The sequence below is a fragment of the Aquarana catesbeiana genome, linkage group LG06 (assembly GCF_042186555.1).
Source record: "Aquarana catesbeiana isolate 2022-GZ linkage group LG06, ASM4218655v1, whole genome shotgun sequence".
In the NCBI taxonomy this organism is placed as follows: domain Eukaryota; kingdom Metazoa; phylum Chordata; class Amphibia; order Anura; family Ranidae; genus Aquarana; species Aquarana catesbeiana.
In genome coordinates this window covers 401,309,620-401,328,014 of record NC_133329.1, presented here as the reverse complement: position 1 = coordinate 401,328,014, position 18,395 = coordinate 401,309,620, and the positions used below count along the sequence as shown (strand labels likewise).

Here is an 18,395-nt window from a genome sequence, read left to right as displayed (position 1 = left end):
AAAGGGCCCCAGGATATATATATATATATATTTAAAATTTGCATTTGCATTTTATAGTTGCCCCCCTACTTTTGTCCCTGTCCCCCCATGTGCCCCCCCTAAATATGAAAGCTGGAGACGCCGCTGGATACAGGCAAACATGAAAGTGGCAACTCTGCTCTGAATTCAGGAGCAGTGCAGTAATGTTGCCACACCATCGCAGGAAGCTGGAGCGTCTTCTGTTCCATGGCAGCTGCTGGTCCTGTTCCAGCATCTCGGCTTTGGCTGAGCTGCACTCTCCCCTATCTGACTGTCCACCTGCAGAGTGATTAGTGTAGGCACAGCTTTTGGGTGGAGTTCAAACTTGTTTTAAGCTTACAATCTAAAAATGGTTATTCCCGCGCTACCATGCAGAAGTGTAGAATGACACTGGAAAACACCGAATAGGGTCCGGGTCACCCCTATTGCAACAGTAAATTAGGTGTCAAGTATGGTGCTGCGTTAATCCAGAAATAATTAGAAGTTATGTTAAGCGTCACAATATGGGTAGGTGTAGAACCATCCCTCTGGAAGAGTGAGATAAACTAACTGTGTTTACACTAAAAATAACTTGCTAATATGTAAAAATTAATTGCAGGGTGCAATAAGGTGCATACATCCTCCAAAATAACATAGCAGTACAACTTAATGGATCTTAGTGCAAGTATACTCAAAATGCTGGTAGATCCGGCATAACACTAGTGAGAAGTACAAATCATTCAGTGTAAGCCAATACTGTGCAGTTCATCCAAACACACCTCAGGACGCACTATAATATCAAAGTGTCCTGTGCAAACAGAACGAGTGATGAATCTATAAAGTTAACTGATATATGATATAAAGCAACAAAGAAAATACAAACACAAAAAAAGTGCTATGTGCAATAAATCCGGTGACTTAGATAACAGATCAGTCCATTTAGTGCCAATCAGTGAATTTATACATAAAACGATATTTCTCCATAAAGCATTCAATAAAATAGTTGGAAACCGTGAAGTGTATAGACCAGAGAAGGATAGTGGCTCCTCTTCATGCACCGGTCCTACACTACTAAGAAGTGGCCCCTTACCTCATAATACTGAGGTTACAGCATAAAACAAGACCGCTGCTACCGGCTCCTTCTCACATAGATCCTGGGTCCAAGGCTAGATCTCCATATGTCCTCAGGGGGCCACAGGGGCCGTAAATAAAAAGAAGGGGGTGCCACATTGTGTAGTAATTTTAAACCAAGGTCGGGTTTATTAAGGTAAACGGTACTCACATAAAACACCGCAAAGATCACAGAACTCCAACGAGCGGCAAGCTCGTACGCATCTGTCAGTGAAAAGTGCCTGTCCCGTCCCTACGCATGACGTCGCACACCTCGTGACTTCATCAGGGGATGCTAGGAGGCACACATTTAGTGTCTTTAATTAGTGATAGCTTAATTCATATACGGCGGCCTTTTTCGCGTAGTTCAATGGGAAAACGCCATAGCGGCCATTTTCCCGAGGTGGAATGGAGGCGGCAATTTTCTTGGTTATCTAAATCTGACACAGACGCAGATAGACCTGTGGTCGGCGTCTATTGCCGTGGACAACAGAAAAATTATAAAATGACCCAAGTATAAGTAAAATGATAGACTATCGGTTGGGGGAGAGTTTGGTAATAGGACACCGGGATAAAACCAAAAGCCAAATCATCCCTATATAATATCAGAAAAAAAATTATTTAAACGGAAGGTTAAAACCAGTTTTTTAATCACAGACAGTTTAAAAAGCTCATAAAAAATAAATTAAATATAAGAATAAAAAGCCAGATGGAATAAGCCTTTCCACTGATATCAGCGTATAACTCAGATATAAGTAAATACACAGAACTAAAAATGGGAGTGATCCATCTAAGCCCTATAGTAACTATATACAGCAGTATTATAAATACAGGGTAAGAGGATTAAAATGCATCGGGAGTCTCAAGAAAATATAAACATAGGGAATAAAGGTAGGGACAACTTAGAATGTAAAAATACAGAACATATCTAATATAAGGAATAAAGGTAGGGACACATTAGAATAAAATACTCGACAAATAGTATAGGGCATTATAAATAAATATAGAATAACTATAGATGCAATGGGCTAGAAAGGGGATATAAGCTGCTTTAGAACGCTAAAATACTGAGGAACATTAAAAAAGTACTGGGAAACATAAAAGACATAAGAAATACATAAATTACCTAATAGAATAGCCAGATTGGAGAACATAGACCATATCTTACACTCCATAAATGGGGGGGGGGTTACATATACTATAAGACTAGTCCAAGGATATTTAGAAATCACTGAGAAAGCAGTTCAGGTCAAACTCAATATTTAGGCCTCTCGGCGCAAATGTGTCTAGTATGAATATCCATTTGGATTCTGCCTGACTGAGGGACCTGACCTTGTGCCCCCCCCCCCCCCCCCGCCAGTGTCTAATGTAAGGTTCTATTCCCCAAAATTTAAGGTGGGTGGGGTCCTTATTGTGGCATAGCAAAAAATGTTTTGAAACGCTATGTTTGTCATAACCATTAATAATATTCTTAACGTGCTCTTTGATCCGTACCTTAAGGGGTCTTTTTGTGCGGCCAACGTATTGGAGCCCGCAGCTGCACTCGAGGGCATATACAGCCCCTTCCGTATTGCAGCACATAAAGTTCTTTACCTCTCATATGTGTCACCCGCACTGGTGGATGTGAACTGAAATTTCCTTTCATTTGGCCTTCTTGTTCTTAAGCATGCAAAACATCTCTTACACGGGTAAAAACCTTTTCCCGTAAAAAAAGTGTAGGTCCTCTTAGGTGGGTCTATTACATTCTTCACCACTTTGTCTCGAATAGTTGGTGCTCTTTTGTATATAAATCTGGGATTCGGGGGTAAGGATTCTTGTAATTGTTTATCCGCTAAGAGTATATGCCAGTGACGTTTGATAATCTTTTCGATTTTCTTGTGCTGTGCGCTAAATTCTAGAATTAAAGGTGCTCCCACTAGTGGCTGTTTCTGTTTAATCGTATCTTTGATTAATATATTCCGGTTCATTGCGGTGACCTCTTCTATTTTCTTTTCAATAAACTGACGGTCATAGCCTTTTTTAGAAAATCTAAGTGCTATCTTCTCTGTCTGATCCAAAAAGTGCATACAGTTCCGTCTTAGCCGTACAAATCTTAGCCAACTCTCGATGGGGAGGTTGTTATTGGGTTCCTTGAAAAACTCAATATGAATAGTAAAAACATAGAGCTGACTTGGGACATCAGTGAAAGTAAAGTAACGTTTTTGGATTTGGAAATTCTACAAGAAAATTCCACACTGAGGTCACAAACCCACTTCAAAAACGTTGACAGAAATAGCAACCTCCCCATCAAGAGTTGTCACCATAAGAATTGGCTCTTTAATGTGCCAAAGGGCCAATTTGTACGGCTAAGGCGTAAAAACATAGAACTGACTTGGGACATCAGTGAAAGTAAAGTAGCGTTTTTGGATTTGGAAATTCTACAAGAAAATTCCACACTGAGGTCACAAACCCACTTCAAAAACGTTGACAGAAATAGCTACCTCCCCATCAAGAGTTAGACAAAGAAAAAATCTTGCGAGCCACAAGGTTCCTATGCTAAATAAATCAGCAGCAACAAGAAGTTATATACCACAGGTATATCCAAGAAGAATATCCAGCAGCAGACGCAGCTCATGTACTCATGACCGTGCATAAACCATAATATAAAAGAAATTGCTTTGCGCTAGATAAAATGTACTGCAGAAAAATATCCTAAAAAATTATATTTTCAAAATATCTCATTATTAGCATCCATTATGCATAACTATGCTGAAAAAAATAATTTAAATATACCAAAATACTCCTGTGAAAAAAATATATATCACTTCTGTGCAATGTGCATATGTATAAACCTATGGACAATCAGTAAAAGTGCATATAGTGCAAAAAGATATATATATACAATTGTGCATAAAAATTCAACGGTGACTGCAAACAAAAAGCATGTAATACTTCAATTAACGTGCAGCATGCAAAAAACGCAAAAAAAAGCCTTGATATAAAGTTCTTATATAAGTGTCCCAAAATTGCAACTAAAGAGTGTTTCCGTGTCCATAAATCTCCATTGGGTTTCCAGGTGATCCAATGTGCCGAATTCCAGTGCTCTAAATAATAATATTGTGCCACAGTGCCCCCCCACGGTGGTTGCGCTCACCTTAGAGCGTGTGACACAGCTTTTACCTTGTGTCAAAACACGCTGTGTAGCCACCCCCTGGGCTGTATGCGAACGCTAGATCGATCTCCACTCTGGGTCACTCAGGCTCCATAGACATTAATCATGAGAACAAAAAGAAACTATATAGTGTAATTCCACTTAACAACTTTATTCCAACCAAACAACTTTCCCACAAAGGGGTACTCACATTTTATGGGTGCTGTTGTGCACCAAACAATAAAAAACTCCAAAAGGGTATATTGTGTGGTCTGCCGCGGGGTATGTGCTTCTCCCGGCTCAGCTGTTCACTATTCCGCTGTACGCTGCTCGCTCCGTCCTGGCCCCTCCCCATCAAGAGTTGCCACCATAATAATTGGCTCTTTAATGTGCCAAAGGGCCAATTTGTACGGCTAAGACGGAACTGAACGCCTTTTTGGATCAGGCAGAGAAGATAGCACTTAGATTTTCTAAAAAAAGGCTATGACCGTCAGTTTATTGAAAAGAAAATAGAAGAGGTCACCGCAATGAACTGGAATATATTGATCAAAGATACGATTAAACAGAAACAGCCACTAGGGGGAGCACCTTTAATTCTAGAATTTAGCGCACAGCACAAGAAAATCGAAAAGATTATCAAACGTCACTGGCATATACTCTTAGCAGATAAACAATTACAAGAATCCTTACCCCCGAATCCCAGATTTATATACAAAAGAGCACCAACTATTCGAGACAAAGTGGTGAAGAATGTAATAGACCCACTTAAGAGGACCTACACTTTTTTTACGGGAAAAGGTTTTTACCCGTGTAAGAGATGTTTCGCATGCTTAAAAACGAGAAGGCCAAATGAAAGGAAATTTCAGTTCACATCCACCAGTGCGGGAGACACATATGAGAGGTAAAGAACTTTATGTGTTGCAATACGGAAGGGGCTGTATATGCCCTCGAGTGCAGCTGCGGGCTCCAATACGTTGGCCACACAAAAAAGACCCCTTAAGGTACGGATCAAAGAGCATGTTAAGAATATTATTAATGGCTATGACAAACATGGCGTTTCGAAACATTTTTTGCTATGCCACAATAAGGACCCCACCCACCTTAAATTTTGGGGAATAGAACCTTACATTAGACACTGGTGGGAGGGGCACAAGGTCAGGACCCTCAGTCAGGCAGAATCCAAATGGATATTCATACTAGACACATTTCTCAGTGATTTCTAAATATCCTTGGACTAGTCTTATAGTATATGTAACCCCCACCCCCCCCCCCCCCTTTTATGGAGTGTAAGATATGGTCTATGTTCTCCAATCTGGCTATTCTATTAGGTAATTTATGTATTTCTTATGTCTTTTATGTTTCCCAGTACTTTTTTAATGCTCCTCAGTATTTTAGTGTTCTAAAGCAGCTTATATCCCCTTTCTAACCCATTGCATCTATAGTTATTCTATATTTATTTATAATTCCCTATTCTATTTGTCGAGTATTTTATTCTAATGTGTCCCTACCTTTATTCCTTATATTAGATATGTTCTGTATTTTTACATTCCAAGTTGTCCCTACCTTTATTCCCTATGTTTATATTTTCTTGAGACTCCCGATGCATTTTAATCCCCTTACCCTGTATTTATAATACTGCTGTATTTCAATACTATAGGGCTTAGATGGATCACTCCCATTTTTAGTTCTGTGTATTTACTTATATCTGAGTTATACGCTGATATCAGTGGAAAGGCTTATTCCATCCGGCTTTTTATTCTTATATTTAATTTATTTTTAATGAGCTTTTTAAACTGTCTGTGATTAAAAAACTGGTTTTAGCTTTCCATTTAAATTAATTTTTTCTGATATTGTATAGGGACGATTTGGCTTTTGGTTTTATCCCGGTGTCCTATTACCAAACTCTCCCCCAACCGTTAGTCTATCATTTTACTTATACTTGGGTCATTTTATAATTTTTCTGTTGTTCACGGCAATAGACGCCGACCGCAGGTCTATCTGCGTCTGTGTCGGCTTTAGATAACCAAGAAAATGGCCGCCTCCATTCCACCTCGGGAAAATGGCCGCTATGGCGTTTTCCCATTGAACTACGCGAAAATGGCCGCCGTATATGAATTAAGCTATCACTATTTTAGACAGTAATGTGTGCCTCCTAGCATCCCCTGATGAAGTCAGGAGGTGTACTTTAATGGCATCCCAGTCTTAATCCGTAGGGTTCAATATTGAGTTGACAATAAAAAAAGGTTTATAGGGCGCACAGGACTAACATGATCCAGAAAATGTCTCTACTAAAATTAGGCAGTCCAAAATAAAAAGAAAGGTGTTGGTAAGGATGATGGAAAGGTGGGATGATCTTCAGCAAAAAGGGCTGCAACTTTAAAAGACTGAAGCAGGCTCTATAATGACACAAGAAAACAACAAAGGCGCCTCTAAGTGCAGAAGATTAACAATTTTAATGCCCCAAAACGGGTTAAAAACACTTACAGAATGGAAGTGGTAATCAGGCACATCATAATTTAAGTTGCATTGGAAAGGGTGGCGGTCAGAGGAAGCCTTCAGATGGAATGGATGTGATCACTAAACACAGCGGTGTAGGACACAGGAAGCCGCTGTGAAGCCGGCGTCATCAGCTGGAAGGACGGTGAACCCGGAAGTGATGTCATCCACGGAGCGGCTCAATAACCAGCCTGAACCGCAAACAAACAGCCTGGACGAGGATGTGATGTCATCAGAAAGGGACGCGTTTCGGAACCATCAATCGTTCCTTTTTCAACCTGTGGCCATACTGATGACTGAGAGAGATATATACACACCCTCTGGCAGTGGATTGGCCAGAGGGCGGGGGCAGCAGGGAAACATTTATTTAATTGTGATGAGTACGTTTTATGCATATAAATGAAAAGGAACAAGTGGATACCTGCAACAGCATTCTTAAAAACATTAAAACATTAAAAAACGGGATAAAAGATATAATATCTAGTATATAGTGCAATATATCAGGCAGATCTATAAAGTTTTCTGGCAGTGACCAGGCATAGAGCCTGCAATATACATAACAGAATTGGGATGGTGAGAGCAGACAGGATGATGTCAATATTGAGCTACAGACCATAAAGGGAACATACATGACAATAATACTATCAATAATAAATCGTTAAAATTATCGTTAAAATTTCGTGTGGGATGGGGAGGTTTCTTTTCTTTTCATGGGGATAATAATGGGGGTTGCTGGAGGAGCCTAAAATACTATCTACAGAAGGGAGGTGTCATGTTAAAGTATGGCACTAACTTCAAAGTCCTCATTTAACCCTCCGGGAGCTAAAACATTTAGTAAAAATATCCAGTACATTTCTCTATGGCATAAGCGTCGGTAGCGTTCAGCAGCGGGAAGGTCTCTTGGCATTGCCTCAATAATCCATACTTTAAGGCCATTTGTGGACTTGTTATGGGTGTGAAGGTAATGTCTGGGGACACTGTGGTTATCTAGTCCACCTTCAATTAAGCGGCGATGTTCGCCAAACCGTTTCCGTAGTGGCCGGATAGTGCGCCCTACATAAAATAGGCCACAAGGGCATGTAAGACAGTATATGACATGGTCAGAGGAACATGTGTGAAAACCCTTTATTGGGTATGTTTTGCCTTTAACGTGGAACTCTTTCTGGCCATGTGTCACAAAGCTGCAAGTCTTGCAGAGGGGCTTACGGCACTGATACATCCCAGAAATCGCTAAAAACGTGGGCATGTGGTGGCCCGGAGGCAAAGGTTTGGCCCTAAGTTTGCTGGTAGCTACCTTGCTTTTGATGTTGGGTGCCTTTCTGTAAGCAAATCGGGGTCTATTGGGCAGAGTAGGGAGTAGATGTTCATCTTGTAGTAGCAAAGACCAATGTTTTTTAATAATTTTTTCCATATGTTTGTGTTGGGTGTGGAACTGGGTGATGAATCGTAGATTATCTTTCTGGATATTGGGACATGAATAGGAGTTCTTGATAGGCGATGTACTCTTATATTGTTGATAAGCTGAGTCAACAAGATCTACAGGGAAGCCTTTTTCAAGAAACTTGGCTTTCAAAATTTCACCTTCAGTGTCGTAGTCACTCTTCAGGGTGCAGTTCTTTTTAAGCCTACAGAACTGACTCTTGGGTACATTATTTAGCCACAGAGGGTGATGGCAACTTTTATAATGGAGGTATGAATTTCCAGCTGTGGGCTTGGTGAAATTTTTTGCATGGATCTCTTTGCCTATCCAAAAGAGTTCAAGATCGAGGAAGGCCAACTTATTTTGGTCGATGACTGAGGTGAACCTGAGGCCCATGTTATTGGTGTTACAATATGTCACAAAATCCGTGAATATTGATACATTGCCATCCCAAATGATGATCACGTCATCTATATAGCGGCCATAAAAAACAATGTGGGGAAGGAATGGATTGTTGTTCCATATATATAGATGCTCCCAATACCCCATAGTAAGATTCGCATACGAGGGTGCAAAATGCGCCCCCATAGCTGTCCCTTGTAATTGCAGATAGAAATTATCCTCAAATTTAAAATAGTTATGGGTGAGACAGAAGGAAGTGGCTTCAACGATAAAGGAAGCTTGTCTAGGATTCAGCATCGGGTCCTGACAAAGAAAAAACTGTAGGGCATTGAGGCCCACTTCATGAGGTATGGATGTGTATAAAGATTGGACATCTAAAGATGCCCAATGATAGTTGTTTTCCCAAGAGTACGGGGTTAAAGTTTCCAGTAAGTGAACACCATCTCTTATGTGGGACTGGAGAGATTGGGCCAATGGCTGAAGAAATTGATCTATGTACTGGGAAAATCCGCTACTGATGCTATCCATAGATGCCACAATCGGTCGCCCTGGTGGTGTTTTGGGGTCTTTGTGCACCTTCGGTAAGTGGTAGAAATAAGGAGTAAAATGTATTTCTTTGACTAAGAAAGAGGCCTCTTGCTGTGAAATGATGTTATCATTTAATGCCCTTTTTACTAGAGAGGAGGCTTCAATGGTGAATAAAGGTAGGGGGTCTTTGTGAAGTCTGATATATGTGTTAGTATCGGATAGTAATCGGATAGCTTCAGAAACATAATCAGCTCTGTTTTGTATCACTATACCTCCCCCTTTGTCAGCACTTTTTATAACCAGATCTAAATTATTGGTGAGTGTGTCAAGGGCTCTTTGTTCATGATGAGTGAGATTAGAAATGGATTTTTTATTGTTTTTACATAGTGCCTGTATTTCTGCGTGGACGATGCGATAAAAAGCATCAATGCATGAGCCTTTGGACTGGATGGGATAAAAAACCGAAGAGGGTTTGAAGGTAGTATTTTGGATGGGTGGAGAGGTAATAAGGTGTTGTGTGTACAACACAAAGTCATTTTCATGATCTATTGAAGGGGACGATGAAGTGGGGGGATAGCTGTATAGATCTTCTAAAATGGAGAGAAGGTCACTATCTGTATGGGCATCAGTGAAGCTATGGGACACATCGGCCATATCGGGATCATTATGTAATCGACATTTGTTGGATTGGATATTGAAGAATCTCTTTAAGGTAAGGAGGCGGACAAATTTGTTCAGGTCTTTAAAGAGAAGGAAGGGATTAGGTGCAGCAGATGGAGCAAAATTCAGACCTCGATTTAGTAGGGAAATTTCGTCTTCAGTTAAGACATGGGTGGAGAGGTTGAAGATTTTAACAGTACTCTCTTTTTGCTGGGGTCTGGGGTGAAGCTTGTTGCCTCTGCCTCGACATCCTCTTCTGCGTGTTTTCTTTTTTTTTTTTTTTTTTTTTTTTTTTTTTTCACAAAAAAGAAAACACGCAGAAGAGGATGTCGAGGCAGAGGCAACAAGCTTCACCCCAGACCCCAGCAAAAAGAGAGTACTGTTAAAATCTTCAACCTCTCCACCCATGTCTTAACTGAAGACGAAATTTCCCTACTAAATCGAGGTCTGAATTTTGCTCCATCTGCTGCACCTAATCCCTTCCTTCTCTTTAAAGACCTGAACAAATTTGTCCGCCTCCTTACCTTAAAGAGATTCTTCAATATCCAATCCAACAAATGTCGATTACATAATGATCCCGATATGGCCGATGTGTCCCATAGCTTCACTGATGCCCATACAGATAGTGGCCTTCTCTCCATTTTAGAAGATCTATACAGCTATCCCCCCACTTCATCGTCCCCTTCAATAGATCATGAAAATGACTTTGTGTTGTACACACAACACCTTATTACCTCTCCACCCATCCAAAATACTACCTTCAAACCCTCTTCGGTTTTTTATCCCATCCAGTCCAAAGGCTCATGCATTGATGCTTTTTATCGCATCGTCCACGCAGAAATACAGGCACTATGTAAAAACAATAAAAAATCCATTTCTAATCTCACTCATCATGAACAAAGAGCCCTTGACACACTCACCAATAATTTAGATCTGGTTATAAAAAGTGCTGACAAAGGGGGAGGTATAGTGATACAAAACAGAGCTGATTATGTTTCTGAAGCTATCCGATTACTATCCGATACTAACACATATATCAGACTTCACAAAGACCCCCTACCTTTATTCACCATTGAAGCCTCCTCTCTAGTAAAAAGGGCATTAAATGATAACATCATTTCACAGCAAGAGGCCTCTTTCTTAGTCAAAGAAATACATTTTACTCCTTATTTCTACCACTTACCGAAGGTGCACAAAGACCCCAAAACACCACCAGGGCGACCGATTGTGGCATCTATGGATAGCATCAGTAGCGGATTTTCCCAGTACATAGATCAATTTCTTCAGCCATTGGCCCAATCTCTCCAGTCCCACATAAGAGATGGTGTTCACTTACTGGAAACTTTAACCCCGTACTCTTGGGAAAACAACTATCATTGGGCATCTTTAGATGTCCAATCTTTATACACATCCATACCTCATGAAGTGGGCCTCAATGCCCTACAGTTTTTTCTTTGTCAGGACCCGATGCTGAATCCTAGACAAGCTTCCTTTATCGTTGAAGCCACTTCCTTCTGTCTCACCCATAACTATTTTAAATTTGAGGATAATTTCTATCTGCAATTACAAGGGACAGCTATGGGGGCGCATTTTGCACCCTCGTATGCGAATCTTACTATGGGGTATTGGGAGCATCTATATATATGGAACAACAATCCATTCCTTCCCCACATTGTTTTTTATGGCCGCTATATAGATGACGTGATCATCATTTGGGATGGCAATGTATCAATATTCACGGATTTTGTGACATATTGTAACACCAATAACATGGGCCTCAGGTTCACCTCAGTCATCGACCAAAATAAGTTGGCCTTCCTCGATCTTGAACTCTTTTGGATAGGCAAAGAGATCCATGCAAAAAATTTCACCAAGCCCACAGCTGGAAATTCATACCTCCATTATAAAAGTTGCCATCACCCTCTGTGGCTAAATAATGTACCCAAGAGTCAGTTCTGTAGGCTTAAAAAGAACTGCACCCTGAAGAGTGACTACGACACTGAAGGTGAAATTTTGAAAGCCAAGTTTCTTGAAAAAGGCTTCCCTGTAGATCTTGTTGACTCAGCTTATCAACAATATAAGAGTACATCGCCTATCAAGAACTCCTATTCATGTCCCAATATCCAGAAAGATAATCTACGATTCATCACCCAGTTCCACACCCAACACAAACATATGGAAAAAATTATTAAAAAACATTGGTCTTTGCTACTACAAGATGAACATCTACTCCCTACTCTGCCCAATAGACCCCGATTTGCTTACAGAAAGGCACCCAACATCAAAAGCAAGGTAGCTACCAGCAAACTTAGGGCCAAACCTTTGCCTCCGGGCCACCACATGCCCACGTTTTTAGCGATTTCTGGGATGTATCAGTGCCGTAAGCCCCTCTGCAAGACTTGCAGCTTTGTGACACATGGCCAGAAAGAGTTCCACGTTAAAGGCAAAACATACCCAATAAAGGGTTTTCACACATGTTCCTCTGACCATGTCATATACTGTCTTACATGCCCTTGTGGCCTATTTTATGTAGGGCGCACTATCCGGCCACTACGGAAACGGTTTGGCGAACATCGCCGCTTAATTGAAGGTGGACTAGATAACCACAGTGTCCCCAGACATTACCTTCACACCCATAACAAGTCCACAAATGGCCTTAAAGTATGGATTATTGAGGCAATGCCAAGAGACCTTCCCGCTGCTGAACGCTACCGACGCTTATGCCATAGAGAAATGTACTGGATATTTTTACTAAATGTTTTAGCTCCCGGAGGGTTAAATGAGGACTTTGAAGTTAGTGCCATACTTTAACATGACACCTCCCTTCTGTAGATAGTATTTTAGGCTCCTCCAGCAACCCCCATTATTATCCCCATGAAAAGAAAAGAAACCTCCCCATCCCACACGAAATTTTAACGATAATTTTAACGATTTATTATTGATAGTATTATTGTCATGTATGTTCCCTTTATGGTCTGTAGCTCAATATTGACATCATCCTGTCTGCTCTCACCATCCCAATTCTGTTATGTATATTGCAGGCTCTATGCCTGGTCACTGCCAGAAAACTTTATAGATCTGCCTGATATATTGCACTATATACTAGATATTATATCTTTTATCCCGTTTTTTAATGTTTTAATGTTTTTAAGAATGCTGTTGCAGGTATCCACTTGTTCCTTTTCATTTATATGCATAAAACGTACTCATCACAATTAAATAAATGTTTCCCTGCTGCCCCCGCCCTCTGGCCAATCCACTGCCAGAGGGTGTGTATATATCTCTCTCAGTCATCAGTATGGCCACAGGTTGAAAAAGGAACGATTGATGGTTCCGAAACGCGTCCCTTTCTGATGACATCACATCCTCGTCCAGGCTGTTTGTTTGCGGTTCAGGCTGGTTATTGAGCCGCTCCGTGGATGACATCACTTCCGGGTTCACCGTCCTTCCAGCTGATGACGCCGGCTTCACAGCGGCTTCCTGTGTCCTACACCGCTGTGTTTAGTGATCACATCCATTCCATCTGAAGGCTTCCTCTGACCGCCACCCTTTCCAATGCAACTTAAATTATGATGTGCCTGATTACCACTTCCATTCTGTAAGTGTTTTTAACCCGTTTTGGGGCATTCAAATTGTTAATCTTCTGCACTTAGAGGCGCCTTTGTTGTTTTCTTGTTTCAATATTGAGTTGGCCCACCCTTTGCAGCTATAATAGCTTCAACTCTTCTGGGGAGGCCGTCCACAAGGTTTAGGAGTGTGTCTATGGGAATGTTTGACCATTCTTCCAGAAGCGCATTTCTGAGGTCAGGCACTGATGTTGGACAAGAAGGCCTGGCTCGCAGTCTCCGCTCTAATTCATCCCAAAGGTGTTCTATCAGGTTGAGGTCAGGACCCCCCCCAACTCCCTCATCCATGCCTTTATGGACCCAGCTTTGTGCACTGGTCCAAATCATTTGGCGGAGGGGGGGATTATGGTGTGGGGGTTGTTTTTCAGAGGTTGAGATTGGCTTCTTAGTTTTAGTGAAGGGAACTCTTAAGGCATCAGCATACCAAGACATTTTGGACAATTTCATGTTCCAACTTCATTGGAACAGTTTGGGGATGGCCCCTTCCCATTCCAGCATGACTGCGCACCAGTGCACAAAGCAAGGTCCATGAAGACATGAATAAGCGAGTTTGGGGTGGAGGAAACTGACTGGCCTGCACAGAGTCCTGACTTCAACCCAAAAGAACACCTTTGGGATGAATTAGAGCAGAGACTGCACGACAAGCCTTCGGGTCCAACATTAATGCCGGACCTCACAAATGTGCTTCTGGAAGAATAGTGAAACATTCCCATAGACACACTCCTAACCCTTGTGGACAGCCTTCCCAGAAGAGTTGAAGCTGTTATAGCTGAAAAGGGTGGGCCAACTCCATATTGAACCCTACAGACTAAGCCTGGGGTGCCATTAAAGATCATGTGCGTGTAAAGGCAGGCGTCCCAATACTTTTGGTAATATAGTGGATCTTTCTCCTGTAAAAGTCAGGCCACAAATTGCCTAATCCCACCTTTTGAGCTTTCCTATTCATCACTAAACAAGATGACTATCATATTAAAGGATCTGTTTTTGGAATGTCTCATTTAAAATTCATTGTACTGATGATGAACATTAATAATAAAAAAAAAAACTGGAGTAGTAATTTTCCCAAATAAATTAATTGAGAAAAATGCGTACCGAGGTTAATGGAGAGAGACAATCTCCCTTTCTGTAGCTCCAGCGTTATATAATCCCCTCGCTGTCCTTCACCGTGAAATAATACTCCATCACTCTGCATGCTCTTGAACTTCAGGGAGATGACATCTTTATATGTGGTCATCAGTTTCTGATTGAACCTGTAGAGGAGCGAGCTTCTGCCATCAAAGTCCGCCACATCAGATTCTAGAGAGGAGACAAAGAGGCAATTGACAGGCACTCGTGTAAGCAAACAAGCAAGGTCAATGATAATATCTCTTGCTATTGGCATCAACACAAGTAGTATCATTACGGACAATGTTGTCTACTTTCCCTGAATTGAATCCCCCTGGTGATTCCTTTAACGTACGCCTCATTGGAATTACATTATGTGCCCTTGCCGGTTATGTTTGCCGGTGGCACAGTGCAGTAATGGTGGAGGAGATGGCTTCATATTTCTAAATAAATCATACTATTAAACCCCAGGGAGTTGAAACTGCTATACAAGTTCTAAAGTTCAGCAGCATAGTGGCCGGCCCATAAGATACCGGCAACCCATCACAAAGTACTTTACCTTACTGTAGCAAAAAGGTTTCCAAGTTTGTAGAGTTAGGGATAATTTGGCAACATTTGTGAAATAAGAAGAATCACTTTTTCTTAAAGAGGACCTACTATTAATATGTTACCTCAACATTTCATATTCCTGATAGGCGTCTGTTGTTCCATGTACTTGTATTAAAAACGATCTTGTTCTCTTTGCAATGCTTCTTTTTGTGTGAAATACCTGGTGATCCTGCCAGATCCACCTGCTATCCCAGTGATGGCAAACCTTGGCACCCCAGATGTTTTGGAACTACATTTCCCACGATGCTCATACTGTACACTCTGCGGTGTAGTTGAGCATCATGGGAAATGTAGTTCCAAAACATCTGGGGTGCCAAGGTTTGCCATCACTGTGCTATCCTATTTCAAACTGACCACGTTAGGTAAGGAAGCACACTATCTCAGTGTGGTCAGTTTTCTGGTTGTGCTGCAATGGCCAAGACTTGTGCTGACACCTCCCCCTCACAGTCATGTATACTGTTGTTTCTCCACCCCATCCTCTATAAGCCCCTTATGCAGCTGAGAACAGAGAAAACTGAGCTCATAATATTCCCTCCGGCCCATGTCTCCTCCCCTGAATTCTCCATCAAGATCAATAATACAACCATCAGTCCCTCCCCTCATGCCAGGGTACTATGTGTAATCCTAGACCAGTCTACTTGAGCATCATGGGAAATGCAGTTACAAAACATCTGGGGTGCCAAGGTTCGCCATCACTGTCCTAGACTCTGATCTGTCCTTTCGGCCCCAAATCCAATTGCCGTCCACATCTTGCAGACTACACCTCCGTAACATCTCCAAAATACGCCCCTTTTTAACCACTGAAACCACCAAGCTACTCATTCGCTCCCTTGTTATCTAACCTTGACTATTGTAACTCCATCCTCATAGGCCTACCTCTCCATAGGCTACCCCCTCTTCAGTCTATCATGAATGCTGCTGCCAGACTCATCCACCTTACCAACCGTTCAGTGTCCTCCACCCCTCTCTGCCAATCCCTACACTGGCTTCCAATTGCTGAATATAAAAATTCAAAATACTAACAATAACATGCAAAGCCATTTACAACTCTGCCGCCGTGCTATAACACCAATCTTCTCTCCAAATATCACCCAAACCGTCCTCTCCGCTCCTCCCAAGACCTCCTGCTCTCTAGCTCAATTGCTTCCTCCTCCTGTGCTGCTCTTCAGGACCTCTCCAGAGCCTCTCCCATCTTCTGGAACTCACTACCCCAACTTATCTGGCTATCTCCTGCTCTGTCCACTTTTAGGCGATTCCTGAAGACTCATCTCTTCACAGAGGCCTATCCTGCCTTCAGCTAATAACCAAATCTTCTATTTCTCCCATTAGTTCATCCTTCACAGTTATTACCTTTTGGTCCACCAGCCTCTCCCTATTGGATTGTAAGTTCACAGGAGCAAGACCCTCCTAACCCTTTTGTATTGAATTGTATTGTCTCTGTATCGTCTCCCTTTTTATTGCAAAGCACTGCGCAAACTGTTGGCACTATATAAACCCTGAATGATAATAATAATGTGATAAATTCTAAAAAAGAAAAAAAGGTATTTATAATGTTTTCATATACATACAGTATATATATATATATATATATATATATATATATATATATATATATGTGTGTATATGTATATATATGCATATATATATATATATATATATATATATATATATATACTGTATGTATATGAAAACATTATAAATACCTTTTTTTCTTTTTTAGAATTTATCACATTATTATTATCATTCAGGGTTTATATAGTATATATGTATATATATATATATATGTATATATGTATATATATATGTGTATATATGTATATATATATATATATATGTATATATGTATATCATGAATGCTGCTGATCCATTGAGGCCCTACCTCACAACTTGGAGGACCTAAAGGATCTGCTACTGGCGGCTTGGTGCCAGATACCACAGCATACCTTCAGAGGTCTAGTGGAGTCCAGTGCCGGGACAAGGTCATCCAGCCCCCAGGGCAAAGATGCCAAACTGCGCCCCCCCCCCATTATATCCAAGCTTAGGGGACCCCCAGCAGTTATCATCAATAGGAGGATTTTTATTAACAGTGGAGTCATCACAAGAACTGATTCTGTGCATGGTGGGAGACCCCTCTGGCAGACAGAGAGCACAGCCTCCTGGCTCTCTACTGCTCTCTTCGCAGCTCCCAGAGCAAGTGATGCCGCTGTCACTCCTGCTGCGCCCAGGGCACCTCTATCTTCTGCCCCCCCCCCCCCTTGTCCCGGCCCTGGTGGAGTCCATGCCTCATTGGGCCAAGGCTGTTTTGGTGGCAAAAGAGGGACCTAGTCAATACTAGGTGGGTGGTCATAAAGTTATAGCTGATGGGCGTAGATATCCCTTTACCAACCCAGAGACTCCGCTGAGGATCACTCTTTTTTAGTTGATTCCATGTTGCAGTTTTCATAAACAAATCCCTATTTTTTCTTTATTTGTTTTCCTTTTGCACACAATAGACATTTGCTAAAAAGAACAATCAGCTCAGTAGCAGCTCCTTCCTTGTCCTTCTACATAATCAGATGACTTAAATCCAGAAAAAAAAAAAGGTGGATCAGCACATCCGTCTGGATAGCTTAACATGTCACTTTTAATTCCCATCTCGGCAAAATATAAAAGACAGCCGGTCCCCGTTTACAGACGCATTTCGACCTAACAAGGTCTTGTTCCCACCAATCAGACAACGTAAGCAATCTTCATATCAAAGCGGGGTCTGCTACAGCTGATTGCCTGACAAGCTTTAGCAGGAACCGCCTCGGCCTTTTAAGTACTCAGAGGAAAGGAGAACAGAACAGAGTCTTCTGAATCCGCCATTTGAAAGCGCTACATCCCGGTTATCTGAACTACATGCCAATGCCGAGAATGACAATGCTCACATACCGCAATGTACTAAAGGAGGGGCATTGTTGTTACCCTTGCATAGTAACTGTGTTGGCATTACAGAACACATCCCCCTCTCTTCATTTTCATTAAAGAGGAAATAAACCCTGATGGGTGTTACTTCCTCTATATTCCCCTGCAAAGTAAAAGCATTTTTTTTTTTACGTTTTTGCAGATTTATTAAAAAAGAAAAACTGAAATATCACATGGTCCTAAGTATTCAGACCCTTTGCTGTGACACTCATATATTTAACTCAGGTGCTGTCCATTTCTTTTGATCATCCTTGAGATAGTTCTACACCTTCATTTGAGTCCAGCTGTGTTTGATTATACTGATTGGACTTGATTAGGAAAGCCACACACCTGTCTATATAAAACCTTGCAGCTCACAGTGCATGTC

At 41.3% G+C, this 18,395-nt stretch overlaps 1 protein-coding gene across 1 annotated transcript in view; it reads right to left on the bottom strand.

The window, feature by feature from the left end:
* The window catches only part of LOC141147242 (contactin-associated protein-like 5), a 585,111-nt gene that overhangs the window by 326,055 nt on the left and 240,661 nt on the right, over positions 1-18,395 (bottom strand). The window contains exon 5 of the mRNA XM_073634434.1: positions 14,462-14,665. Within this exon, the coding sequence (XP_073490535.1) occupies positions 14,462-14,665 (204 nt within the window). The remainder of the gene's footprint in view (positions 1-14,461; positions 14,666-18,395) is intronic.